The sequence below is a fragment of the Martes martes genome (assembly GCF_963455335.1).
Source record: "Martes martes genome assembly, chromosome: 18".
In the NCBI taxonomy this organism is placed as follows: Eukaryota; Metazoa; Chordata; class Mammalia; order Carnivora; family Mustelidae; genus Martes; species Martes martes.
In genome coordinates, this window is record NC_137906.1 from 14,609,588 (window position 1) to 14,630,849 (window position 21,262).

Below are 21,262 nucleotides of genomic sequence, written 5' to 3' on the forward strand. Positions count from 1 at the left end.
CTCCCAGCCCTACCTAGTCCCCTCCTCACACTCCACGCTTGGCACCCCAGACCCTGTCCTTGGACAACTAAACAGGACAGCAGGACCCTGGAGGTGCAGTGCGTCGGGTCAGAATCCCGTGCCCCCTCCCCCATTGCGCGTCCTCGGGAGCACGGCTCAGTGACATCACCCTCACCTGCATCAGCAGGTGCTAGAGGGCTCGGCGCCCGGCCGGCCTCCCGCCGCCAGAGAGCGCCGCAGGCAGCACGCAGCGGTCGCGGGCCCCTCGCGGCCCGCGCGCCCATGCGGCGGCGTTTTGCTTCCGGTAGCTCCGGAAGTGGGGTGCTGAGGGAGGCGGCGGCGACTTCCGGTTCCGGGGCGGTCGTGCAGGCTGCGCCGGGCTGATGCTGGCGGTTGGTGGTACGTCGGTCGCGGCTGCCGGCGACCCCGCTACCCGCGCGGCCGATCGGAGGCGGGCATCCGCGGCCTCCCGGAGTCGCCCCGCGCGACGGCCCCTGCTCGTGCGCCCGCAGGCCGCAGGCCCGACGGCCCCGGGGCGAATGAATGAATGAGCGGGGACGGCGGACCCGGCGCCGGCTTTCTTCGCTGCTGAAACCTCGGAGGCCAGCGGCAGCGCAGGGCAGGGGACGGGATGAACCGCGCCAAGCCCGCGACGGTGCGCAGGCCCAGCGCGGCGGCCAAGCCGTCAGGTGTGGGCTTGGGCTGCGGCCGCGGCGGGGCTCCGGGCGGCGGGCTCCCTGTGCGCACCACATCCCGGGCAGGGGAGCCGCGGGCGGGCCGGTGCTGCGAGCCCGGGCGAGGGGGGAGCCTGCTTGGCGTCAGATCGGGCTCTGCCACCGAGAGCTCGGTCTGTTCCTTGCTTCTCTCTGCAACGCGGAGGTCGCGGCATGGCTGACAGTCCTGCCCAGGCCTGCTCCATGCTGACGATGGCGTGACTGTCAGCCCCTGTTGTTCCTGAGTGCTCCAGACACGGCTGCGCCCTGGGCTTGGTGGCCACTTGTCCCTTGCCTGCCCTGACCCCTGTTTAAGCCCTTGGAGACCGTGGGAGGTTGCGGACCATCTCCAGCACCCTTCCCACCGCCACCACACAAAGTGCATGTTTGCCCACCTCCCTTCTCTGCAGGACACCCTCCACCAGGAGACTTCATTGCTCTGGGCTCAAAGGGTCAGGCTAATGAATCCAAAACAGCATCTACCCTGCTGAAGCCTGCCCCTTCTGGCCTGCCTTCTGAGCGCAAGCGGGATGCTGCAGCCGCTTTGGCGGGCGCCTCAGCCCTGACGGGCCTCACCAAGCGCCCCAAACTCTCGTCCACACCCCCCCTGAGTGCCCTGGGGCGCCTGGCTGAGGCTGCAGTGGCGGAAAAGCGCGCCATCTCTCCATCCATTAAAGAGCCATCTGTGGTTCCAATTGAAGGTAAAGTTGGTTTCTGGGCTTCCCTTCCCAGAAAGCACATCCCACCCTGCGGCTGCTTCCCGGGGATTCGCTGAAGGCGGCTTCCTGGCTTAGCACCAGAGTGGAGCACAGGTTCTCTGGAGAAGGGGGAGAGGAGTCATCAGGGAGTCTGTTCTGCAAAGCACTCCTCACGCAGGTGTCTTTACTGCCATGTACTTCCAAACTGGGATGGAGATGGGAAGTGTTAATGGGACCCAGGGCAGCGTGGCACAGGCAGGTCTCAGGCCCCACGTGGTACGGGAGCACGTGCTGGCAAGTGAGCTCAGCGGTCTGTGCCAGTGTTCTGTCAGCTGGGAGACGGATGGATGGTGACTCTTCAGCTGTCCCCACGTCATCGGGGGTGCCCCTGCTGCACTGACAGCTGCTGTTCTTTGGGGAGCAGCATCCTTCCTTTGCCTGGCGATTCCTCTGATGTGCTTGCTGCGCGCGTCCTCTGTGTCTGGTGTCTGGTCTGCGCATTGGACACCAGCAGAAACGGAGACCAGAGCCTTGTTTTGTGGGCTCTGTGTTCTCGTGCATTCCCCTCTCTGCCTGCTGCGTGGGCGTTTGGACTTCAGTGATCTCCACACACAGTGAAGGGCTCGTCCGTCTCCGTTTCTTCACTTCAGGAGGTGGTGCTACAACATCAGTGACGTCCAGGGAGAGTTTTTTAAAAAATCACTTATAATTCTGTTATTTACAGAAGAGCTTTTAATCTATGTGCACATCAGGTTGGGCCTGCTTTTCTGTGTCATCTTCCCATTGATTATTTCTGGCTGCTCCACGATACCCTATAGATCAGATCCGCGAAATATCAAGCCAGCCTCGGGTTTTGAGCACAGAGGGATTCACGTGACAGCTTTGGCACGGGGAAGACTCATGAGGGATCTGTGACGTTGAGCCTTAAAGGCTGGACAGGGTTTTGATGGGTGGTTGAGGACGTTAGAGAATAAGCCGTTGAGCTCTCGGGGGCGAGAACTGAAGCTGGCAGGCAGGGAAGATGAAGTCAGCAGCGGGGATCCCCGGGGCAGGAGGAGCAGGAGACACGGCTGGGGCTTGCTGGGCTTCAGGGGTGAATCAGACCTCTCATCCAGCCCAACCCTCCCCGGGCCGCCGCCCCGCCAGCCCCATGGCACCCACTCCTGGCACCGAGGGCTGAGGCCCCAGCTGGCATTTCCTGTACGAGGTGCTTCTGGAGATGAAATGAAACGCGGTTATGGAAAATGTGCACTGAGCGGTGAAGCACTTTACAAACATGTTAAGCAAACAGAAGGCGGAACACAGCACAGCTGTGCATAGCCCCAGGCATGTGGAAGGTCGAGGTCTTCACGGCATCCAGTGCATCTACGCGGCCTGCTTGCCTCGTGTCCCCAGCACCTGGAAAGCATCCAGTGGGTATCACTGAGTCCTCTGCCCTCGAACGGTTAACTCACACCGACGGCAGCACCTCCCTCTGCGTGTTTGCATCTTTAAAAACCACCAGAACACTCTCTCGGGTCAGAGAAGACGCTACGGTGGGGACTGTAGTCTCTGTGTCGGAGCGACATGGACTGTCGAGCCAGGAAGGGGCGCGGTGGACCTGCGGCGTGCTCCGGGGGCTGACCGCACACGGAGGCCGGTGAGGTCCGCATGTTGCGGATGCACAACGGCAAAGGAGGTGGGAAGGAAGCATGAAGAGATGGTGAAGTGAGCACGGGAGGGGAGGTCAAAACCCAAGGAGCAGAGACCGTTGAAGCAAAACCCTGCGGGGCGGATCCGAGGAGAGGGCCAGCAGCGCCAGGCGGGGAGACCAGCAGAGAAGCGGCCGCTGCTAAGAGGAAAGGCAATGAATGGCATTGGGCCAGTTAATTTGAAAACTTAAAAAAGTTGACCTATTTGTAGAAAAAGGTAGTGCAGGGGCAGCTAAACCCAGAGTAGCCATGAGGGACATGGGAGAGGTCTGGAGGTGGCTGGGCCAGTGCTCGGAGTCTGGAGGGCGCTGTTCCTGTGGTGGCCCGTTGTTGGCTGGGTCGGGCCCTGTGAGGCGGGCAGCATGCACCCTGCTCCCTCCCTGGCTGTTGTCCTTGGAGGTGGGAGACCCGTGGCACAGCCCTGAAACCCTCACTCACTGGGCTTCTCTGGGTTTACCCTGTTGTCCCCTGGCTTTGGGAGGGGCCCTGAAGGCGAGTTCTGCTCCTGGCCGCCTGCCCTGATGACACCCTTCTTGTACCTGCCAGTGCCGCCCTCCGTGCTACTGGACGAGATCGAGGCTGCCGAGCTGGAGGGCAATGACGGCCGGATCGAGGGCGTGCTGTGTGGGGCCGTGAAGCAGCTCAAGGCCACGCGGGCCAAGCCCGACGGCGCACTGTACCTGAGCCTCATGTATCTGGCCAAGATCAAGCCCAACATCTTTGCCACGGAGGGGGTCATTGAGGTGAGGGCCAGGCTGAGTGAGACGGGCCCTCACTTTGGCCTTGTATCCTGTCCCCTCCCACCCCAATCCACTTCTCCAGAAGCTTGCCAGCTCTGCCCTGTGTGCAGGGCACTGCTTCCCTGATGACATGCTGTCTCTCGCAGGCTCTGTGCAGCCTTCTGCGGCGGGACGCCTCCATCAACTTCAAGGCCAAGGGGAACAGTCTGGTGTCTGTGCTGGCCTGTAACCTGCTCATGGCTGCATACGAGGAGGATGAGAACTGGCCTGAGATCTTCGTCAAGGTGGGTTCGCCTCTCCTGGGCAGCTCCCTGGGACCTCCACCCTGCTTGGGGTGATGGGGCAGAGCGCGGGACCCTGGGAGGAAAAAGAGGCCAACCTGAGCGTGTCCTCTCGGGAGGTTGCATATCTGGCAGCCTGGGGCGTCTGTCTCCTGTGCTGGTCGCTGGGGAGGTCGTTCTGGGAGCCCCCCTCCCCCACCCCACACAACTGGAGGTGCTTGGGGAAGCACCTGTCTTGGGAGCCACAGAGCGCGGGCAGAAGAAAACTGCCCAGCAGGGGCCAGAAGTGTGGATGTCTGTCCCATGCAGGTGTACATCGAAGACTCCCTGGGCGAGCGGATCTGGGTGGACAGCCCGCACTGCAAGACCTTTGTGGACAACATCCAGACGGCATTTAACACCAAGATGCCCCCTAAGAGCATGCTTCTGCAGGGGGAGGTGGCGCGCAGTGGCGGGGATCTCAGTGCTGGTAAGACACACTGGGTGGCCGGGCTAGGGAGCGTCCGTGGTGAGGGGTAGGTTGCCGCCCTCCACGGAGCCCACTGTTGGCGGGGATGGGTGCTCTCAGGGAGGCTGGGGGACATGTCCACAAGTGGCTGGGTCTGCAGGGAGCAGCCCTCACCCTTCCCTCACGGAGGAGGAGGACAGCCAGACGGAGCTCCTGATCGCTGAGGAGAAGCTCAGCCCCGAGCAGGAGGGCCAGCTCATGCCCAGGTAGGCGTGCCGTGCGGCCCCCCGCCCGTAGGGCCCTGCGTGTGGCTGGGAGGCTGGTGGGGTGGGCCGGTGGGGGGAGCCAGCTCTCCTTCCTTCGTCCCCCGCCCCTCTGGCCTAGGTACGACGACCTCGCAGAGAGCGTGGAGGAGTACGTCCTGGACATGCTCCGTGACCAGCTGAACCGGCGGCAGCCCATTGACAACGTGTCGCGGAACCTGTTGCGGCTGCTCACCTCCACCTGCGGCTACAAGGAGGTGCGGCTGATGGCCGTGCAGAGGCTGGAGATGTGGCTGCAGAACCCCAAGGTGAGGGCGGGGGCAGGACCTCCTCCTCCGGGGCGCTGTGGGGGGCTGGGCCGTGCGCGAGGCTGATGGGGTGCTGCCCTGCCCCCTGTAGCTGACCAGGCCTGCCCAGGACCTGCTGATGTCCGTGTGCATGAACTGCAACACGCATGGGGTGGAGGACATGGACGTCATCTCGCACCTGATCAAGATCCGCCTTAAGCCCAAGGTCCTCCTGAACCATTACATGCTGTGTGTCAGGTGTGGCCCGGACAGGAGCCGGTGGGAGGGCGGCAGGGCCAGAGGTGGGGGGCCAGAGGGCAGACTGTGGGGTGGGAGGGGATCTGGGTGGGAGCCAGTGGGCAGGAGGGTCGCAGGGTGGGCGGCTACAGTCCGCATCAGCGCCCTTTGATTCGCCCTGTGTCCAGGGAGCTGCTGAGCGCGCACAAGGACAACCTGGGCACCACCATCAAGTTTGTGGTCTTTAACGAGCTCTCCAATGCCCGGAACCCCAACAACATGCAGATCCTCTATACCGTGCTGCAGCACAGCTCGGAGCTGGCGCCCAAGGTAGGGTGCTCCGCAGTGCGGGGGGCCAGCCGCAAGCCTGGGAGCCCCTGTGGACATGGGGAGAGGAGAGGAGAGGAGCACTCGGTGGCAGCTGCTGCCCCAGGCGCTGGGATGCAGTGGGTGGTGTGGGCCGAGCTGTGTGGGAGAAAGCCCGGAAGGGCATAGAGGGCCCAGTGAGCAGCACCTGGTGGCCTGACTTCAGGTCAGGTCCGGAGCAGATACAGGCCCGCCACGGGGCATCTTCCTCAGAAGCCAGGGCTCAGCTTGTTCGGGAGGAGGCAGCACTGAGCCCCCCAGAAAGGCCCCCGTTTCCAAGCCAAGGCCTGTCCCACCTTTCTGAGGTCTGGTCTTTCCCAAACGGGGCTGGCATCTCTGGCATTGACCTTCGGGTCCTCAGTATGAGAGTCCCCTGCATTCCAGGTGCTTGTGAAGGGAGAGTCGAGAGCAGCCCTAGGGTCGTTGCTGGAGCGAGCTAGGGCTGTAAACGGCATCTGCGCAGGGTGCCACTTCTTGCCACCACTCTGCCATCCCCTCTTCGCTCATCCCCGCAGCCCGGGAGCCTGGCACGCCTCACCCCCAGGCAGTGGTTTAATGAGGCCTGGTCCCCCATGATCCAGCTGCCCTGAGAGCGGAAGCCGTGTCCCCCACTGTGCCATGCTGTCTGGGAGCGGCCAGTGTGGAAGCGTGTCATGCTTGCTCGGGCCCAGTGTGCTCCAGGGAGACAGACAGGGCTGTCTTCCCGCAGGGCTGTGGGAAGCCTCGTGCAGGACCGAGGGAGGCCCCGACAGCAGGCCTGTGACGGTAGGGGAGCTGGTGGCGGTGAGGAGTGACCTGCCTGGGTATCCTCTCTCCTCCCAGTTTCTGGCCATGGTGTTCCAGGACCTGCTGACCAACAAGGACGACTACCTCCGGGCCTCGCGGGCGCTGCTGCGGGAGATCATCAAGCAAACCAAGCACGAGGTCAACTTCCAGGCCTTCTGCCTTGGGCTCATGCAGGAGCGCAAGGAGCCCCAGTACCTGGACATGGAGTTCAAGGTGCCCCCCCACCCCATGCTCCACGGCCTCTTCTGCCATCCATGGGTAGCGCCCCTTGTGGCCAGCGGCTGGTCTCAGAGGGTGGCCTGGGTTCTATTCTCTGTGGGGTCTGAGGAGGGACTGGGCGCCTGTGGGTGACTTTCTGGCGAGGCATGGAGGTGGGGACGGACTTGGGGACAGAGTTGGAGCTGCTGGAGCCGCAGGTGTGCCCTAGGGAGGTGTTAGACTTGGAGGTACGGAGGGAGAGGAGGAGTACAGGAGCAGGTTGGGGAGGGTCTTGAGAGCCACAGGGGCGAGTTGGCAGTTGGTCCCACGCTCCAGATGGTGAGCCTTGCCCGGCTTTGTCGGCTGAACCTTCTTCCGTGGTCTGAGCCTTTCGCTGACCTGCTCCTGGTCCCCATACCTCCTCGCGCATGTTGTCTTCAGGCATAGTGCTCCCTGGGCGTCCTCCTGCGCCGGCTGCCTGTGGGCTTGGGGCCTGAGCAGGGCCTCTGGGCTGCGGGCCCCTGCCCCACGCGAATTTGGCTGTGCGGGGCTGTGCTTACAGGAGCGATTTGTGGTACACGTCACAGACGTCCTGGCTGTGGCCATGATGCTGGGCATCACGGCCCAGGTGAAGGAGGCTGGCACCGCCTGGGACAAAGGAGAGAAGAAAAGTAAGGAGCCAGGACAGAGCGGATGCCACCCCAGGGCCGGGGGCCATTCCCAAGCCCCCGGGGGGACCTGCCCACCATCCCGGACACGCAGGGAGCTTCTGGAAGTTGCCATTGCCTGTTCTCTGGGCCCAGGGCCTGATGTCTGCTCGGGTCATCTGCTCAGTGGGGGCCATTTCGGGCTTGCAGTCCCACTTCCGAGAGCAGGAGGCCGGGGTGGGTGGTCCTGCTGCTTGGCCTCATCACGAAGCCTGCTGGGAACCTGGTGGCAGAGGCTGCCCAGGTGTCTTAACAAAATCATGAAAAATGTGCGGAATGCAACCCTTGGGAATTTGGGGATTTCCTTTGTCTGGAATTTCCTCGGCCCGCAGGAGGCTTACGCGGTGCTCCGAGTGTTCCTCCGGCTGCGCGGGTGTCCGTCCGTGTGTCCCTCCTGTAGCCCGTAGGAGGCGTGAGAATGGATGCTCAGAGAACCCACCCCTGCCCCTTCTCACCCCCAGCCCTGGGAGGCTGCGGTGCAGGCACACTGTGACCCCGCATGTCCTTTTCAGACCTCGAGGTACTGCGCTCCTTCCAGAACCAGATCGCCGCAATCCAGCGGGATGCCGTGTGGTGGCTGCACACCGTCGTCCCTTCCATCAGCAAGCTCGCCCCCAAGGACTATGTGCACTGGTACGGGCTGGCTCGCTGTGCTTCCACGGCGGCCCCTTCCCTGGGCCCAGCCAGGGAAGGCTGCCACGCTGGATGTGGCCATGCACTGGCGCCGGCCTCTCAGCCAGAGATGTGCCCCGAGCAGGGGACACAGGCTCAGCTGTAGGGTCTGGTCTGCCGAGGCTCTGAGAGATGCCCCGGAGTCCCTGCCTAGAGAATGCAGTTTCCACCCCGCGGAGCCCAGTGGGCTGGGGAAAGCCCTGGGTACCCGCACCGACAGCCCCTCTGTCCCCCCAGCCTGCACAAGGTGCTCTTCACGGAGCAGCCGGAGACGTACTACAAGTGGGACAACTGGCCCCCCGAGAGCGACCGCAAGTGAGCGTGCCCCCCGCGTGCGCAGGGGCGGGGGGGGGGGGCTCTGCTCCCATGAGCACTGGACGCCAGAGCTCCCTCCGTCTGTTCTCCCGGATTGCCATCCCTGTCCCCTCCCCTGTCCCCGTGTGCTGCACCCACCATGCCTCTGCAGTGCCGTCCACTCCCAGGGCTCCAGCCAGCCCATGTCCGCGGGACCCTCAAACTCACTGCTCCCTCTGGGCCTCCAAGCAGCCACGTGCACGCGCCCTTCCTCCCTGGGTCGGTGTCGTGGCCCCATCTCCCGAGCATTCTTGAGTGGCTCCCAGCCATCTTTACCTTCGGGTCCCTGCTGCCCGGTCCAGCTTGCGCGCCTCCCACCCCCGTGCTCCCTGCCCCTCCTTGTGCTGTGCTGTGGGCGGCTATGGGTGGTGGCTGGTTCATCTGTGCCCCTGGGGGTCGGGCACCTTCTCGCTTTCTTCCCCAGCATGGCCAGGCCTTGTCCACGGAGGCCTCAGGAACGAGTGAGCGCAAGAACGGGATGGTGCCCCCCTCCCTGCCCCGTTGAGACTCGGAGCCAGGGCCTCTCCTGCACGGTGTGGGGGGCATGTGCAGCCCCCTACCAAGCCAGCCCCACCTGCTCTGCCCACAGCTTCTTCCTCCGCCTCTGCTCAGAGGTGCCCATCCTGGAGGACACGCTGATGCGTATCCTGGTCATCGGGCTCTCCCGGGAGCTCCCACTGGGCCCCGCAGATGCCATGGAGCTTGCCGACCACCTGGTGAAGCGAGCCGCGGCCGTGCAGGCAGATGGTGAGGGTCCCTTCTGATGGTCCGGGCACCCCCTCAGTGATGGCCTCCCCCAGTGGGCCTCCGCTGCTCGCATCCCTGCAGATGCGCCTTGGGCACTTATGTGCGTGCTCCTGGGCTGTTGGGGTGGGCCTGCGTCCTGGCATCTAGCTGGGTGTCTGCTCTGTCCCACAGCCCCGTGCCCGCTGGACCTGACTGGTCCCTGGAATCGGGGATGGGGCAGCGGGCATTCATCTGGCAATGACTCAGGGCGCTGTGTCTGGGGCTAGGCCTGGGGTCTGTGTTTGCTGTCTGTGGGATGCATGGCGGCAGGTGCAGCGTCTGTCCCCAGAAAGGGCTGCACGAGCAGTCCTGAGGACGGTGCCCGTCCCGTGAGAGCCGCTTGCCGCCTCCGGCTGCCGCGGGGCCCGCGTCTGCGCCCTTGGCCCACCTGCTTGGGCCGCCTGTGTCCATCCCTGTCCCTGCCCATGCCTCGGCTGCTGGAGAGCGAGGCCCCGTCTGCCTGCTGTCCTCCCGCGGCCCGAGCCCTGTGCCCCGGGGCCCCCCTGGTGCGTGTGAGCGGGCTTCTGGCAGCTGCACGTGGCTCTTGGTTTCAGACGTGGAGGTGCTGAAGGTGGAGAGGATCCAGCTGATCGACGCGGTCCTGAACCTGTGCACTTACCACCACCCCGAGAACATCCAGCTCCCCCCCGGGTAAGGCCCTCCGTCCCTTCCCACCCCTCCCTCTCCACCCCTCCTCCCGTGTTGGGCATGCTGGGTGCAGATGCCCCACAAGGCCCGCAAGGCTGGACGTGGGCCCGGACAGCTTGCGGGGGCCCCAGGCCTGCTGTCCTGCCCGCACCTGCATGTCAGAGACTCGCGGCCCAGCTGTCTCCCTCTCCTGTTTACGGACACACACACACACGCACACACACAAACACACACACGTTCCTAGGCGCACAGCAGGGGTTCATGTGGAGTCCCCCATCCACTTTATTGAGCTGGGGTCCGCATAGGCCTCACCCACTCAGAGTCGCTGGTGCGCTGGTTCCAGCAAACACACGGGGCTGTGCCACCGCCACCGCAGTTCTGGTTTAGAGCGTGTCTGTCCCCCTCAAGAAGCCCGCACCAGGAGCCGTCCCTGCCCCGCCCCACACAGCCCTCGGCAGCCTCTGACCTGTGCTCTGCCCCTGTGGCTGGGACGTTGTTGGACACCTCACAGTGACAGAAGCCGGCGACCCATGGCCTGCGTCTGGCCTCCCTCACTGGGCTGCACGTCGCTGGGGTTCAGCCAGGGTTTAGTCAGGGTGTAAGATGGCCGCACTTCCTTTCCTCTCCTGGCCGCGTAGCATTGCTCTGTGCGGATGCCATGCTTTGTTTAAGCTCCCGGTGCCCCGAGAACGCTGCCGAGGACGTTCTGCCATGCCATGCAGACCTGTGTTTCCAGGGCTCCTTCTGGGGGTCTGGGGTCATGTGGTTAACTGAGGGCTGCCGACTTCTCTGCAGCAGTGCCCGGGGGCTCCAGTCCCGCCGCGTCCTCGCCCGCCAGCGCCTGTGTCTCCTGTGCTTACTGTCCCAGTGGGTGTGCAGAGGTGTCCTGCTGTGGCTCCCACGGGCACATCTCCGAGCACTGACGGCGCTGAGCTTCCCTTCGTGTGCTGTTCGGCCATGTGTCCATCTTGTCTGGAGAGATGTCTGTCTGAGTCCTTTGTCCATTTTTAAGTTGGGTGGTTTGGATTTTTGTTGTTGGGAGCTATCTATTCTGCACGTAGACCGCAAACAGGTCTGTAATCCGCACGCGTCTTCCCGTCCTGCGGGTTGTCTTCCCGGGCTCCTGATTATGGCCTTTGAGCCTCTGAGAGGCAAACGCTTTAGTTGTGGGAAAGTCCCATTCTGCTGGTTCTCTCCCATTTCTTGTTCTCTTGTGTCATTTCTAAGGAACTCTTGCCTCATCTGGGATCATGAAAATTTGCATCTGTGTTTTGCGGCTTCAGCTCTGGAATTTAGGCCTCTGATCCCCCGAGTTAGTTGTGTGGGCCGAAAGGCCGGGTCCAGGTTCGCTCTGCCACGGCGGATGAGACGCTGCCCCGGCACTGTTTGCTGGCCGCGCTCGCGTGGCTTGTCCAGGTGCCCCCACTCTGCTCCGCGCAGGGACCCACTGACGACATGGGCCCGTGTGGCGCTGTACTGCTGCGTGGCTGTCGTGGCCTACCCAGGCTCACGGAGCTCTCTCGCGTGTCCTCCCAAGAACTCTAGAGTTTTAGCTCATCAGGTCCGACTTCATTCTCCCTCCGTGGATGGCCTGTGGTGCCGGCACCGTGCGCTGAAAGCTGTTCCCCTTTCCCCGTCCCACGAAAGGTTTTGTCACCCTGGTCAGCGATTAGGTGACGATGATGTGTGTTTTCTTCAGGGCTGTTGGTTCTGTTCTGTTGGTATGTGTGTCTGTGCCACGCCCGCACCGCTCTTTTCACACCTGTGGGCGAGGCTGAGTTCTGAAATTGGGAAGTGGGAGTCCTCCAGCTTTGTTTTGCAAGGCTGTTTTGGCTTTTTGGGTCCCTGTGTTTCCCCATGAATTTTCGGGTCAGCTTGTTAATTTCTAGAAAAAAGCGCAGCGGGGTTTTGACGGTATCACTGGGTACAGATGGGTTTGGGGGGTGTGGCCAGGTTCACGGTGTCGAACCTCTGGTCTCCGTTCATTTAGATCTCTTCCTCCTGTCAGCATCGGCCTGCCGCTTCTAATGGCTTAGTCTCGTGTGTCTTCCCTTGTTTGTACCTAAGGATTTTTTTCTTCCCAATGCTGTTTGTCATGCCCAGGATTCATTCCTTTTCGGGCTGCTGGGTGTGTACTCTGCTTCCCGACCTGCTTGCTCTCACGTGGCAGCCCATTGACTTATCTCTCCAAGTCGGCTTTTTGGATCTCCTTTGTACTCAGCAGCAGTGGCGTTCTGCTTCACTCTCTAGAATGTTCTATCTCCCAAAAGAGCTGCACTTTAATCAGAAGTGTGTTGTAAACATGATTTTTAAGTCACGGAGGCGGTGTTAAAGTTTGTGTGGGTGGATAGAGCGCTGCTTCGGGCTCTCCAACGGAGAGAGTAAGACCTGTAGGGAATGCTAAGATCTCGAGTCATGACCGCCCTTGCTTGCACTTAGCAGCCGGCACTCTGGGGCCCAGCCGGCACAGGGACCCGGGGGTGGGCTCTGGGCATCGTCGTCATGGCCACTGTGCCCTTCCTGGGGACGCCAGTGTTCCTGAACGACCAGGTCCAGGGGTTGTGGAGTCACAGGTGTCGACATTTTGATCTCTGAAGTAGTCCCCTTGCTGGTCCGTCACCACGTCGTCTCCGGGCCATTCCACCCTGGTCAGGACCGAGTCCCATCACTGCCTCGCACTGCCGAGGCCAAGCCATGCCAGGGTGTCCTTGCGTTTCAGGTACCAGCCTCCGAACCTGGCCATCTCCACCCTCTACTGGAAGGCGTGGCCCCTCCTGCTGGTGGTCGCCGCGTTTAACCCTGAGAACATCGGTGAGCCTCTCTGTGGCCAGCTTGCGGTCATTCCCCTGCCCCCCGCCCCGGGTGCTGCTCTTAACATCTTGTTAAGACTTCTTGCTGGTTGGAATCCGGGGTGGAGCCTGCCTGCGGACTGGGCGGTGGGCCGGGACCCCAGATGGGCAGGAGTGCTGTGTGCTGGCCGCCAGCCGCTGTCTCGTTGCTCCCTAGGCCTGGCCGCCTGGGAGGAGTACCCCACGCTGAAGATGCTCATGGAGATGGTGATGACCAAGTGAGTCCACCTGGGAGGACTGGGTGCACACACCGAGCTACATGGCGGGCTCGGGTGCTCAACGTCTGGGCTGGGTGACTGTGCTCTGCTGTCCACTATGTTCCTGCGGAGCCAAGTCGGTGGCTGGGTGCATGTGATACATTCCTAAGTGGCTGTCACAGGCGGTGGGTTCCATCTCAGAACCCGTGACAGCTGGGTTGCTCGGCGGAGCTGTGTGTGCCTCTGGGAGCAGCTGGTTGGCCTGCAGATGCCTTGTGGAAGGCGATTCTGGCCTGGGGAGGACTGAGTGGGCGTCCAGGATTCGGATGCCCACCAGGCTCGATTCTGGGGGTGGCTCATACGCTGTCTCATGAAGGGAGAGTGGCTTGACGGGCACAGGGCTCCCTCCCAGGGCCCCGACCCGGCAGCACTGCTGACGGCCCAGCAGCCTCTCTGGAGCACTTGGCAGCCGGGGCTATCTGCAGGGCATCGGTTGTGACCATCCTTGACCCTGTGGGCTGCTGTCTGGTGGCCACAAGCCTCAGACAGGCACAGAAGCGCGTTCCTTCTGTTCGGTCTCCAGCAACTACTCATACCCCCCGTGCACTCTGACGGATGAGGAGACCCGGACGGAGATGATTAATCGGGAGCTGCAGACCTCCCAGCGGGAAAAGCAGGAGATCCTGGCATTCGAGGGCCATCTGGCGGCGGCTTCCACCAAGCAGACCATCACTGAGAGCAGCAGCCTTCTGCTCTCACAGCTCACCAGCCTGGACCCTCAGTATGTGGAACCCACGCCCTGGGGCCAAGCTGGATTGGGCGGTGGCGGGGCTGGGGGGTGGGGGTGTGGCTGGAGGAGCAGACAGAGGGACTGCTGGGCCTCTGGGGGGCGGACTTAGGTGGGGCATAGGCCGTCCCCCTGCCCTCGCATGCAGCCATTGCTCTGGGGACTCTGTGCACACGTGGCTTCCTAACACTCATATCCTCTGGGACCTTCAGAGGACCCCCTCGGAGGCCTCCGCCCCACATCCTGGACCAAGTGAAAGGCCTCAACCAGTCCCTGCGTCTCGGGCACCTGCTGTGTCGGAGCCGAAGCCCGGATTTCCTCCTCAACATCATCCAGAGGCAGGCGAGTTCCTGGCGGCTCCGGGGTGCGGGGCAGGGGCCTGGCAGAGGCGTCCCAGGCTGTGGCATTAAGTGAGACTGTAGCCAGAAGAGGGCAGCCCGGGACTCTGGGCCTCGGAGGACGGGTTCCGTGGCTGGAGGCAGCTGCCCGCATACGAGCGGAGTCCATGCCCTGTGGCCGGGCCACGCAGGGAGGCAGGCAGACGGGCCGAAGTGGGGGACGCAGCGGGCTCATTTATGCTGGGCAGGCTGAATGTGTGTGTCTCCTGCCCAGGCCTCCTCGCAGTCCATGCCATGGCTGGCCGACCTGGTGCAGTCGAGCGAGGGCTCCCTGGACGTACTGCCGGTGCAGTGCCTGTGTGAGTTCCTGCTGCACGACGCGGCCGACGACGCCACCTCTGGGGAGGAGGAGGAGGAGGGCGAGAGCAGAGAGCAGAAGGCCAAGAAGCGGCAGGTCGGTGCCCTCCCCCTGCCTCCAGGCCCCCCAGGGCGCCAGCTCTTGCCTGTGGCCCCGAAGGCCCACCAGGGGTCTCCCTCGCCCCTGCAGAGGCAGCAGAAGCAGCGGCAGCTGCTGGGGCGCCTTCAGGACCTGCTGCTGGGCCCCAAGGCCGATGAGCAGACCACGTGTGAGGTGCTGGACTATTTCCTGCGGCGCCTCGGCTCCTCCCAGGTGGCCTCGAGGGTACTGGCCATGAAGGTGAGGTTTGGCCCCCCGCACCCTCGCTCCATGGCGTGGGCAAGCCTGTATGCTCCTGGGCTCTGTCCATCGGGTTCCGCACACTGGAGGGGGGAGGGGGTGCCGTTGGGGGTTGCTGGACCCCGAAAGGGACTCGGCGACCTCATAACCATCCTTGCCCCGTCTTCTGAGGGGCTGGGCGACTGTCCAAGGGAACCGGCTCGCGCTGCTCTTGTCGCATCGGCTCAAGTGTTTGTGACTGGACACAGTGTTCTCGTTAGTCGGGTGGCCCCCATCTTCCTGGGGCTTTGAGAGAACGTGTCCGTCCCCCGAGACCCATGTGCGGGTTGGGGCCAAGACGTAGCACAGGAACGTCTGCCTGCAGGGCCTGTCCCTGGTGCTGTCGGAGGGCAGTGTGCGGGATGGCGAGGAGAAGGAGCCCCCAATGGAGGACGACCCCGGGGATCCGGAGGCGCTGCGCGGCTACCAGTGGCTTCTGCGGGACCTGCCCCGGCTGCCTCTGTTCGACAGCGTCAGGCCCACCACCGCCCTGGCGCTGCAGCAGGTGGGGGAGGTGCCGGGGCAGGGGTGGGGGTAGGGGGGCACGGCTTGCAGCTGGAGCTCACGTGGCCCTCCGTCCCCAGGCCATCCACATGGAGACTGACCCGCAGACCATCAGCGCCTACCTGGTCTACCTGTCCCAGCACACGCCTGTGGAGGAGCAGGGCCAGCACAGCGACCTGGCACTGGTGAGGGGCTGGGGGCAGCCCCGGACCCTTGTGGAGAAGAGCGGGACCAGTAGGGCAGCCCCCAGGGTGGGGGGCCGGGCCTGCACGTGCCCCTGTCACTTCCCCTTGACCTTCTGCCCAGACTCAGCATCGGGTGTGAGGGTCCTGGCATCCTTGGTGCCAGCATAGCCGTCGGGGTCACCGGCTGGCTTTGACACTATCTTTGCCCCCGGGGCGGTGGTGCCTGGGCTCTGAGGTGGGTTGTGCATCCCCCACCCAGGCACACTGGATTGGGGTGGACAGGACAGGAGCCAGGCCAACCCCGGGGTGTCCTGGCAGCTCTCCGTGGAGCAGTTCCCTCCAGGGCTTGGCTGTTTCCTCCTCGCCCGCTGCCCTGGTCAGCTTTCTTGGGACCTTGTTGTCTCATCCGCCTGCTCTGATTCGGTCCTCATGCGGCTCCTGCGGACCCTGGGCTTGGTAGGATGGAGGGATGCAGCCAGCTAGAGGTCCATGGAGGTGGGCTTCTTTCCAAGTGTGGGCTCCTTGCTGAGGGCTGGGTGGGAATAGCAGCCCAGGCCCTGACACTGCCCCCGAGTCTGCTCTGGTGGCCTGTGTGCTGGCACTGTTGCGGTGGGTTTCACATTAACACTCTTGCGGCTGTTGGCTTTTCATTTTGGGTCTTGAGAAGGTAGGGGGCCGTGTGCTGTCCTTGCCAGCATATGCTCCACTCCGGGAACGGCTGCATCTCGTCACAGGTGTCCCTCTTGGGGGCCGGGTGGGCGTCCCCTGCCTTCAGGGCATATGTGTCACTCCTCGCCCCGCCATGCCCAGCCGCCTGGTGGTCTGACTTGGGGTGTGTGCTCGAGGGCCCCTCCCTCCACTGTGGGCCCGCCCACCACATGCAGCTGGGTCGTGGTGACCCTGGCCGTGGCAGGCCGCCACTGCCTGTGGGCCTGGTGTGGAGACGAGGGCCGGCGGGGGAGGCCCTCTGACGGCCATGCTGCTGCCCCCAGGACGTGGCCCGGCTGGTCGTGGAGCGCTCCACCATCATGTCCCACCTGTTCTCTAAGCGCTCCTGCAGCGCGGAGTCGGACGCTGTGCTTGTGGCCCTGCTCTCCATCTTCTCCCGCTACGTGAGGCGCATGCGCAAGAGCAAGGAGGGGGAGGAGGTGTACAGCTGGGTAAGGCGGGCGGCTGCTCCCGGGTCGGCCCCCTCCCCTGTCCAGCGGCGCCGCGGCGCAGCCCAGCCACCCTCCCCCTTCCCCTGCAGTCCGAGTCCCAGGACCAGGTCTTCCTTCGCTGGACCAGCGGGGAGACAGCCACCATGCACATTCTGGTGGTCCACGCCATGGTCATTCTCCTGACGCTGGGGCCGCCCCGTGGTGAGTGGCCGGCGGGTGCGTGAGGGCCAGTCCCGGGGCCCGTGCCAACGGGCTATCTCCTCCATGCCATGTGAGCGCCAGCCCCACCCTGCGGATCGGGAAGAGTGCCCTCACCCCCCACGGTTTCGGGCAGGTCCCCGTTGGGTGGTGGCAGGGTCCGCAGGTTAACAAGCCTGTGATCTCCGGCCTCGCCACCCTGGCCCATAGCGGAGCGGCCGTGGGAGGCGATGCCTTGCTGTGTCTGCTGAGCCCACTGAGCTCCAGAGCTGGGGGGTCCAGCTCCTCTGCACAGGCCCACCCCTCGCTGGCCGTGGCCTGTGTCCCTCCAGGTGTCTGCACCCTTGCTGGCCTGGCAGCCTGCTCTCTGTCCCTTCCTCGCCAGCTGCTGTGGACCAGTCTGCCGCATGCTCGTGTCCAGGAGTGGAGGGCAGGGGCACTGGCTCTGCTGGGAAGGTGGTCCCTGTCGGGGGCCAGTGAAGAAGATGTGTCCCCTCAGAAGGATAGGAGTTCACAAGCTCTGGGCGACTAGGGGGGACTGGCCTCTTGTCAGCCCTGGGGAGTCTTTGGAGCTTGGGAGCAGGAAGGGAGCTAGTTCAGCCAGGCCTGGGAGCCTGGGACGGTGCCTGCCCATGTCATAGCCCCCTGAGCCCCCTGGACTGGCCAGCTTCTGAGTCCCTGCGTGCCCTCAGTGGGAGTCGTGGGTTAGACCAGGAGCAGGTGCAGCTCACGCTGGCTCTCCCGTGCCGTGAAGCCTCTGTTCCCCCAGACACAGCAGGGAGAGGAGGCTCTCCCAGCCTCGCCTCCAGTCCCTCGGGGCCCGGCGCGCCTTTGCTGTGGAGGCTGAGCTGTCCTGCCACTCACCCCATCGTCTCTCTCAAAGCTGGTGACGGCGAGTTCCAGGCCCTGCTGGATATCTGGTTCCCGGAGAAGCAGCCTCTGCCCACAGCCTTCCTGGTGGACACGTCAGAGGAGGCGTTGCTGCTGCCCGACTGGCTGAAGCTGCGCATGATCCGCTCAGAGGTCCCCCGCCTGGTGGACGCCGGTACGGGGCTGCCCGGCCTCAGGCCGCCTGCCGGGCTGAGCGCTCCCACCACCGCATGTGCAAGAGGACAGGCAGGCAGGGAGGGGCACACGGTGCCACAGGACAGGGTTCGAGGGGAGAGGGAAGGGTCCTTGGTGCTAGTGCTGGAGGATGAGTGGCTGCGGGGTGTCCCGCCTGAGGAGGATCACTGGTCCCACAGCAGCCAGTGGGCGTCCGGTTGGGTAGCACCTGGGCAGGTGGGGGGCAGCCTGGGAGGCAGTTTGGTGCACGGTGGGCTGAGTTTGGGAAGTGTGGGGAGGGCACGCTGTAGGGGAGCCAGCGACGACTCCAGGGGAGCTCAGGGGTGAGAGGGAAGGAGCCGCAGGGAGCAGGGTGGGCGAGCCCACCGTGAGCTGGGCGGGGAGGGGCCGGGGTGCCAGGCAGGGGCTCCACGAGCCAGCGCCCCTCTCAGCCCTGCAGGACCTGGAGCCGCAGCAACTGCTGCTGTTCGTGCAGTCCTTCGGCATCCCCGTGTCCAGCATGAGCAAACTGCTGCGGTACCTGGACCAGGCGGTGGCCCACGACCCCCAGACCCTGGAGCAGAACATCATGGACAAGAGTGAGAGCCAGGGGTCTCGTGCGTGCTGCGGACCCCGACTGAGTGGCTCGGGCCCAGCACGAGCGATGGGCGTCTGGGGTGGGAGGCACCGGGGGCGGGCACATCTGGGAGAGGCTGGGCTGCCCTGTGTGCTTGGGCTGCCCTGCGCCCCCAGCGTGTGCTCCGGGCTTTGAGGGATGAGGAGCCACAGGGGTGGGTTTGCGACTGGGTCTTTGGCTAAAAGATCCTGTAGCTCAGCTTGCAACACCGTGTGCTGGGGTGTTTGGGTGGCAGGGTGGTGTTTCCAGCACAGATTTCTGGGGGATAGGGAGGCCGTCGCTGCTTCGGGGCTCGGGTGTTTAACTGTTGGCTGCTGGCTCGCAGATTACATGGCTCACCTCGTTGAAGTTCAGCACGAGAGAGGAGCGTCCGGAGGCCAGACCTTCCACTCCCTGCTCACGGCCTCTTTACCTCCACGGCGAGGTACCTGCCCATCCCCCTTCCTCACAGCTCACTTCGCCAGCATGGGACCTCCCGAGACCTCGTCTCCGGCCCAGTGTCTGGCTTCCTGTGTAAAGGCCTTGCTTCTTTTGGACCTCAGCAGGCCCGAGGGAGGCTGGGGTGCTTGGGGGAACGTCTCCTGCTGGAGGCCGGCTGTGAAGTGTCATCAGCTGAAGCCTCTCCCCATTTCTCTGCAGACAGCGCAGAGGCGCCCAAACCCAAAAGCAGCCCGGAGCAGCCCTCGGGGCCGGGGCGGACCCGGGCTGTGACCCAGGTGCGGGTGCTTGGCCCCGAGGACGACCTGGCCAGCATGCTTCTGCAGGTACCGCTGCCGCTACCTGGGACAAGCTCTGCAGAAGGGGGTGCCCTGGGCCCAGGGAGGGGTAGGGGCTTCACCCCAGAACTCCATATCTGCGGGGAGCCCGTTGCTGGGCAGGAGCCGGGAGGACCACAGCCTGGCTGCTCACCTGCCACAGGCTTCAGCGTGCTCATCCAGAACTGTGGCCGGGATGGTCCCCTCGCTGAGTTGTGTCCACTTGGGGGGCGGGGCCTGGAGGTGCGGCTGGCGCAAGTGCTCAGCCGAGCGGCGTCCTGGGGGCTGACGTGCTGTGCCCACGTGGGCGTTGTTCCTGCGCTGCTCCCGCTGCAGCGGCCAGCGCCGCGGCCGTCACCCCTGCTCCGTGGCTTTACCTCCGCCCCACATTCTGCACATGTGCCACCTGCTACCCGGGGTCCTCTGTGTGGGAGCTCACCTGCTCACACGCCGACGGTCGCTGCCGAGCGTGCGTCTTCCTTCTTACACGCCCGCATGCCCTCTTTACCTCCAGTGGGTTTCTCTGGAGTCCGGGACCGTGCCTGGGGGGCCCCCTTACCTGCCGGCTGTAGTCCGTGCACCCTCTGGGGTCGGTGCCCGGTTCTGTGAACGGAGCAGCCACCGTTTGCCTGGTGGTGGGGTTGCCTGTGCTCTCAGCCCTAGTGGGGCTCCCCATGCAGGCCCGTCAGGAGTCCTGAGTCCCCTCTCTGCACCTCCTGGGGGCATCTGGCAGGCACGGGGAGCTGCCAGCGGTGCCCAGGCAGGGTCTGGCCCACTGAGCATGAGCGGTCACGTCATGAGTGCAGGGCACGGTGCGCCCACCGGGGCTGAGCGTGTTCTCCTGATGCTGCCCTTTGCTCTGGCACAGATCTTCCCGCTGAGCCCAGGCCCAAGGTGGCAGAGCTCCAGCGCCCGCCCCGCTGCCCTCGCGCTGCAGCAGGCCCTGGGCCAGGAGCTAGCCCGCGTCCGTCAGGGGAGCCCTGAGGTGACGGGTGTCGCCGTGCGCCTGCTGCAGGCCATCGCCACCCTGCTCAACTCGCCGCACAGCGGGGCCCTGGTGATGTCCATGCACCGGAGCCACTTCCTCGCCTGCCCCCTGATGCGCCAGCTCTGCCAGTACCAGGTGGGTGCGGGCGCCGCAGAGCCCGGTTCCGCGGGGGGCCTGCAAGAGGCCGCAGTGTGTCCCCGGAGCTGCACATCTGCCCACGGCCGCCCAGCTCTGCCCGTGGAGCACCCTAGCTCTGTGCCTCCGCGGCCTGGGGGTTGGCTCTCAGTGGAGGGAGGAGACAGGCTCCTGCAGAGCCAGGCGTGGAGCCCCCGCCTCTGCTGATGGAAGATTTCCGGGAAATAGGAGGCGCGGGGGTCGTTGCGGCCCACGTGCGCCGGGGTGTGGTAATTCTATCGTAGCTGCTGCTCTGCCTGCGCAAGCGTGTGCACGTGTCGACGTGCCTGTGCGAGTGCAGGGGTGTCTCTCCTCTCCAAGCTGCACAGAGGTGACTCACAAACAGTGGGGTGCCCTGTCAGCCGGGGGCTCGGAGAGGCTGTGTGTGACATAGAGGGGCAGGGTGACAGCCGGGGACCATTCTGGCCACGCGCCCATGCTGAGCTGCTGCTTGTCCCCACAGCGCTGTGTGCCCCAGGACACTGGTTTCTCGTCACTCTTCCTCAAAGTGCTCATGCAGATGCTGCAGTGGCTGGACGGCCCCACGGGGGAGGGGGGGCCCCTGCGGGCACAGCTCAAGCTCTTCGCCGTCCAGTACTCCGCACGCCACAGGATCAGCGACGGTGAGGGCCGGCCCCGTCCTGGGGTAGGGGCCCCAGGCTTCTCGCCCCTCCCCAAGGGGCAGCGGGGAGGGGGGGATAGCCTCGTTGATACAGGGGTGTCAACCCTCGGGCTCTGTGGGCCCCGGAGGGGCGTCAGTGTGGACAGGGTTGATGGTTGGAGAGCTAGGGCTTTGGAGAGCGAGGTAGGATCCTTGGCTGGAAACGCACGTGAG

At 64.4% G+C, this 21,262-nt stretch overlaps 1 protein-coding gene across 2 annotated transcripts in view; it reads left to right on the top strand.

The window, feature by feature from the left end:
* Window positions 1–374: 374 nt before the first annotated feature.
* Window positions 375–21,262, top strand: part of INTS1 (integrator complex subunit 1) — a 28,885-nt gene continuing 7,997 nt past the window's right edge. For both annotated transcript variants that reach the window (XM_080830018.1, XM_080830019.1), the window contains exons 1-31: window positions 375–689; window positions 1,124–1,414; window positions 3,649–3,845; window positions 3,989–4,126; window positions 4,433–4,592; window positions 4,732–4,837; window positions 4,956–5,142; window positions 5,234–5,379; window positions 5,547–5,688; window positions 6,547–6,723; window positions 7,271–7,379; window positions 7,928–8,048; window positions 8,325–8,402; window positions 9,031–9,188; window positions 9,782–9,878; window positions 12,595–12,686; window positions 12,882–12,942; window positions 13,505–13,702; window positions 13,921–14,050; window positions 14,321–14,500; window positions 14,594–14,743; window positions 15,108–15,287; window positions 15,367–15,471; window positions 16,464–16,631; window positions 16,721–16,832; window positions 17,713–17,874; window positions 18,326–18,472; window positions 18,836–18,934; window positions 19,150–19,274; window positions 20,134–20,388; window positions 20,891–21,050. In XM_080830018.1, coding sequence (XP_080686144.1) covers window positions 632–689; window positions 1,124–1,414; window positions 3,649–3,845; window positions 3,989–4,126; window positions 4,433–4,592; window positions 4,732–4,837; window positions 4,956–5,142; window positions 5,234–5,379; window positions 5,547–5,688; window positions 6,547–6,723; window positions 7,271–7,379; window positions 7,928–8,048; window positions 8,325–8,402; window positions 9,031–9,188; window positions 9,782–9,878; window positions 12,595–12,686; window positions 12,882–12,942; window positions 13,505–13,702; window positions 13,921–14,050; window positions 14,321–14,500; window positions 14,594–14,743; window positions 15,108–15,287; window positions 15,367–15,471; window positions 16,464–16,631; window positions 16,721–16,832; window positions 17,713–17,874; window positions 18,326–18,472; window positions 18,836–18,934; window positions 19,150–19,274; window positions 20,134–20,388; window positions 20,891–21,050 — 4,489 coding nt within the window. In that variant the 5' untranslated portion in view covers window positions 375–631. The remainder of the gene's footprint in view (window positions 690–1,123; window positions 1,415–3,648; window positions 3,846–3,988; window positions 4,127–4,432; window positions 4,593–4,731; window positions 4,838–4,955; window positions 5,143–5,233; window positions 5,380–5,546; window positions 5,689–6,546; window positions 6,724–7,270; window positions 7,380–7,927; window positions 8,049–8,324; window positions 8,403–9,030; window positions 9,189–9,781; window positions 9,879–12,594; window positions 12,687–12,881; window positions 12,943–13,504; window positions 13,703–13,920; window positions 14,051–14,320; window positions 14,501–14,593; window positions 14,744–15,107; window positions 15,288–15,366; window positions 15,472–16,463; window positions 16,632–16,720; window positions 16,833–17,712; window positions 17,875–18,325; window positions 18,473–18,835; window positions 18,935–19,149; window positions 19,275–20,133; window positions 20,389–20,890; window positions 21,051–21,262) is intronic.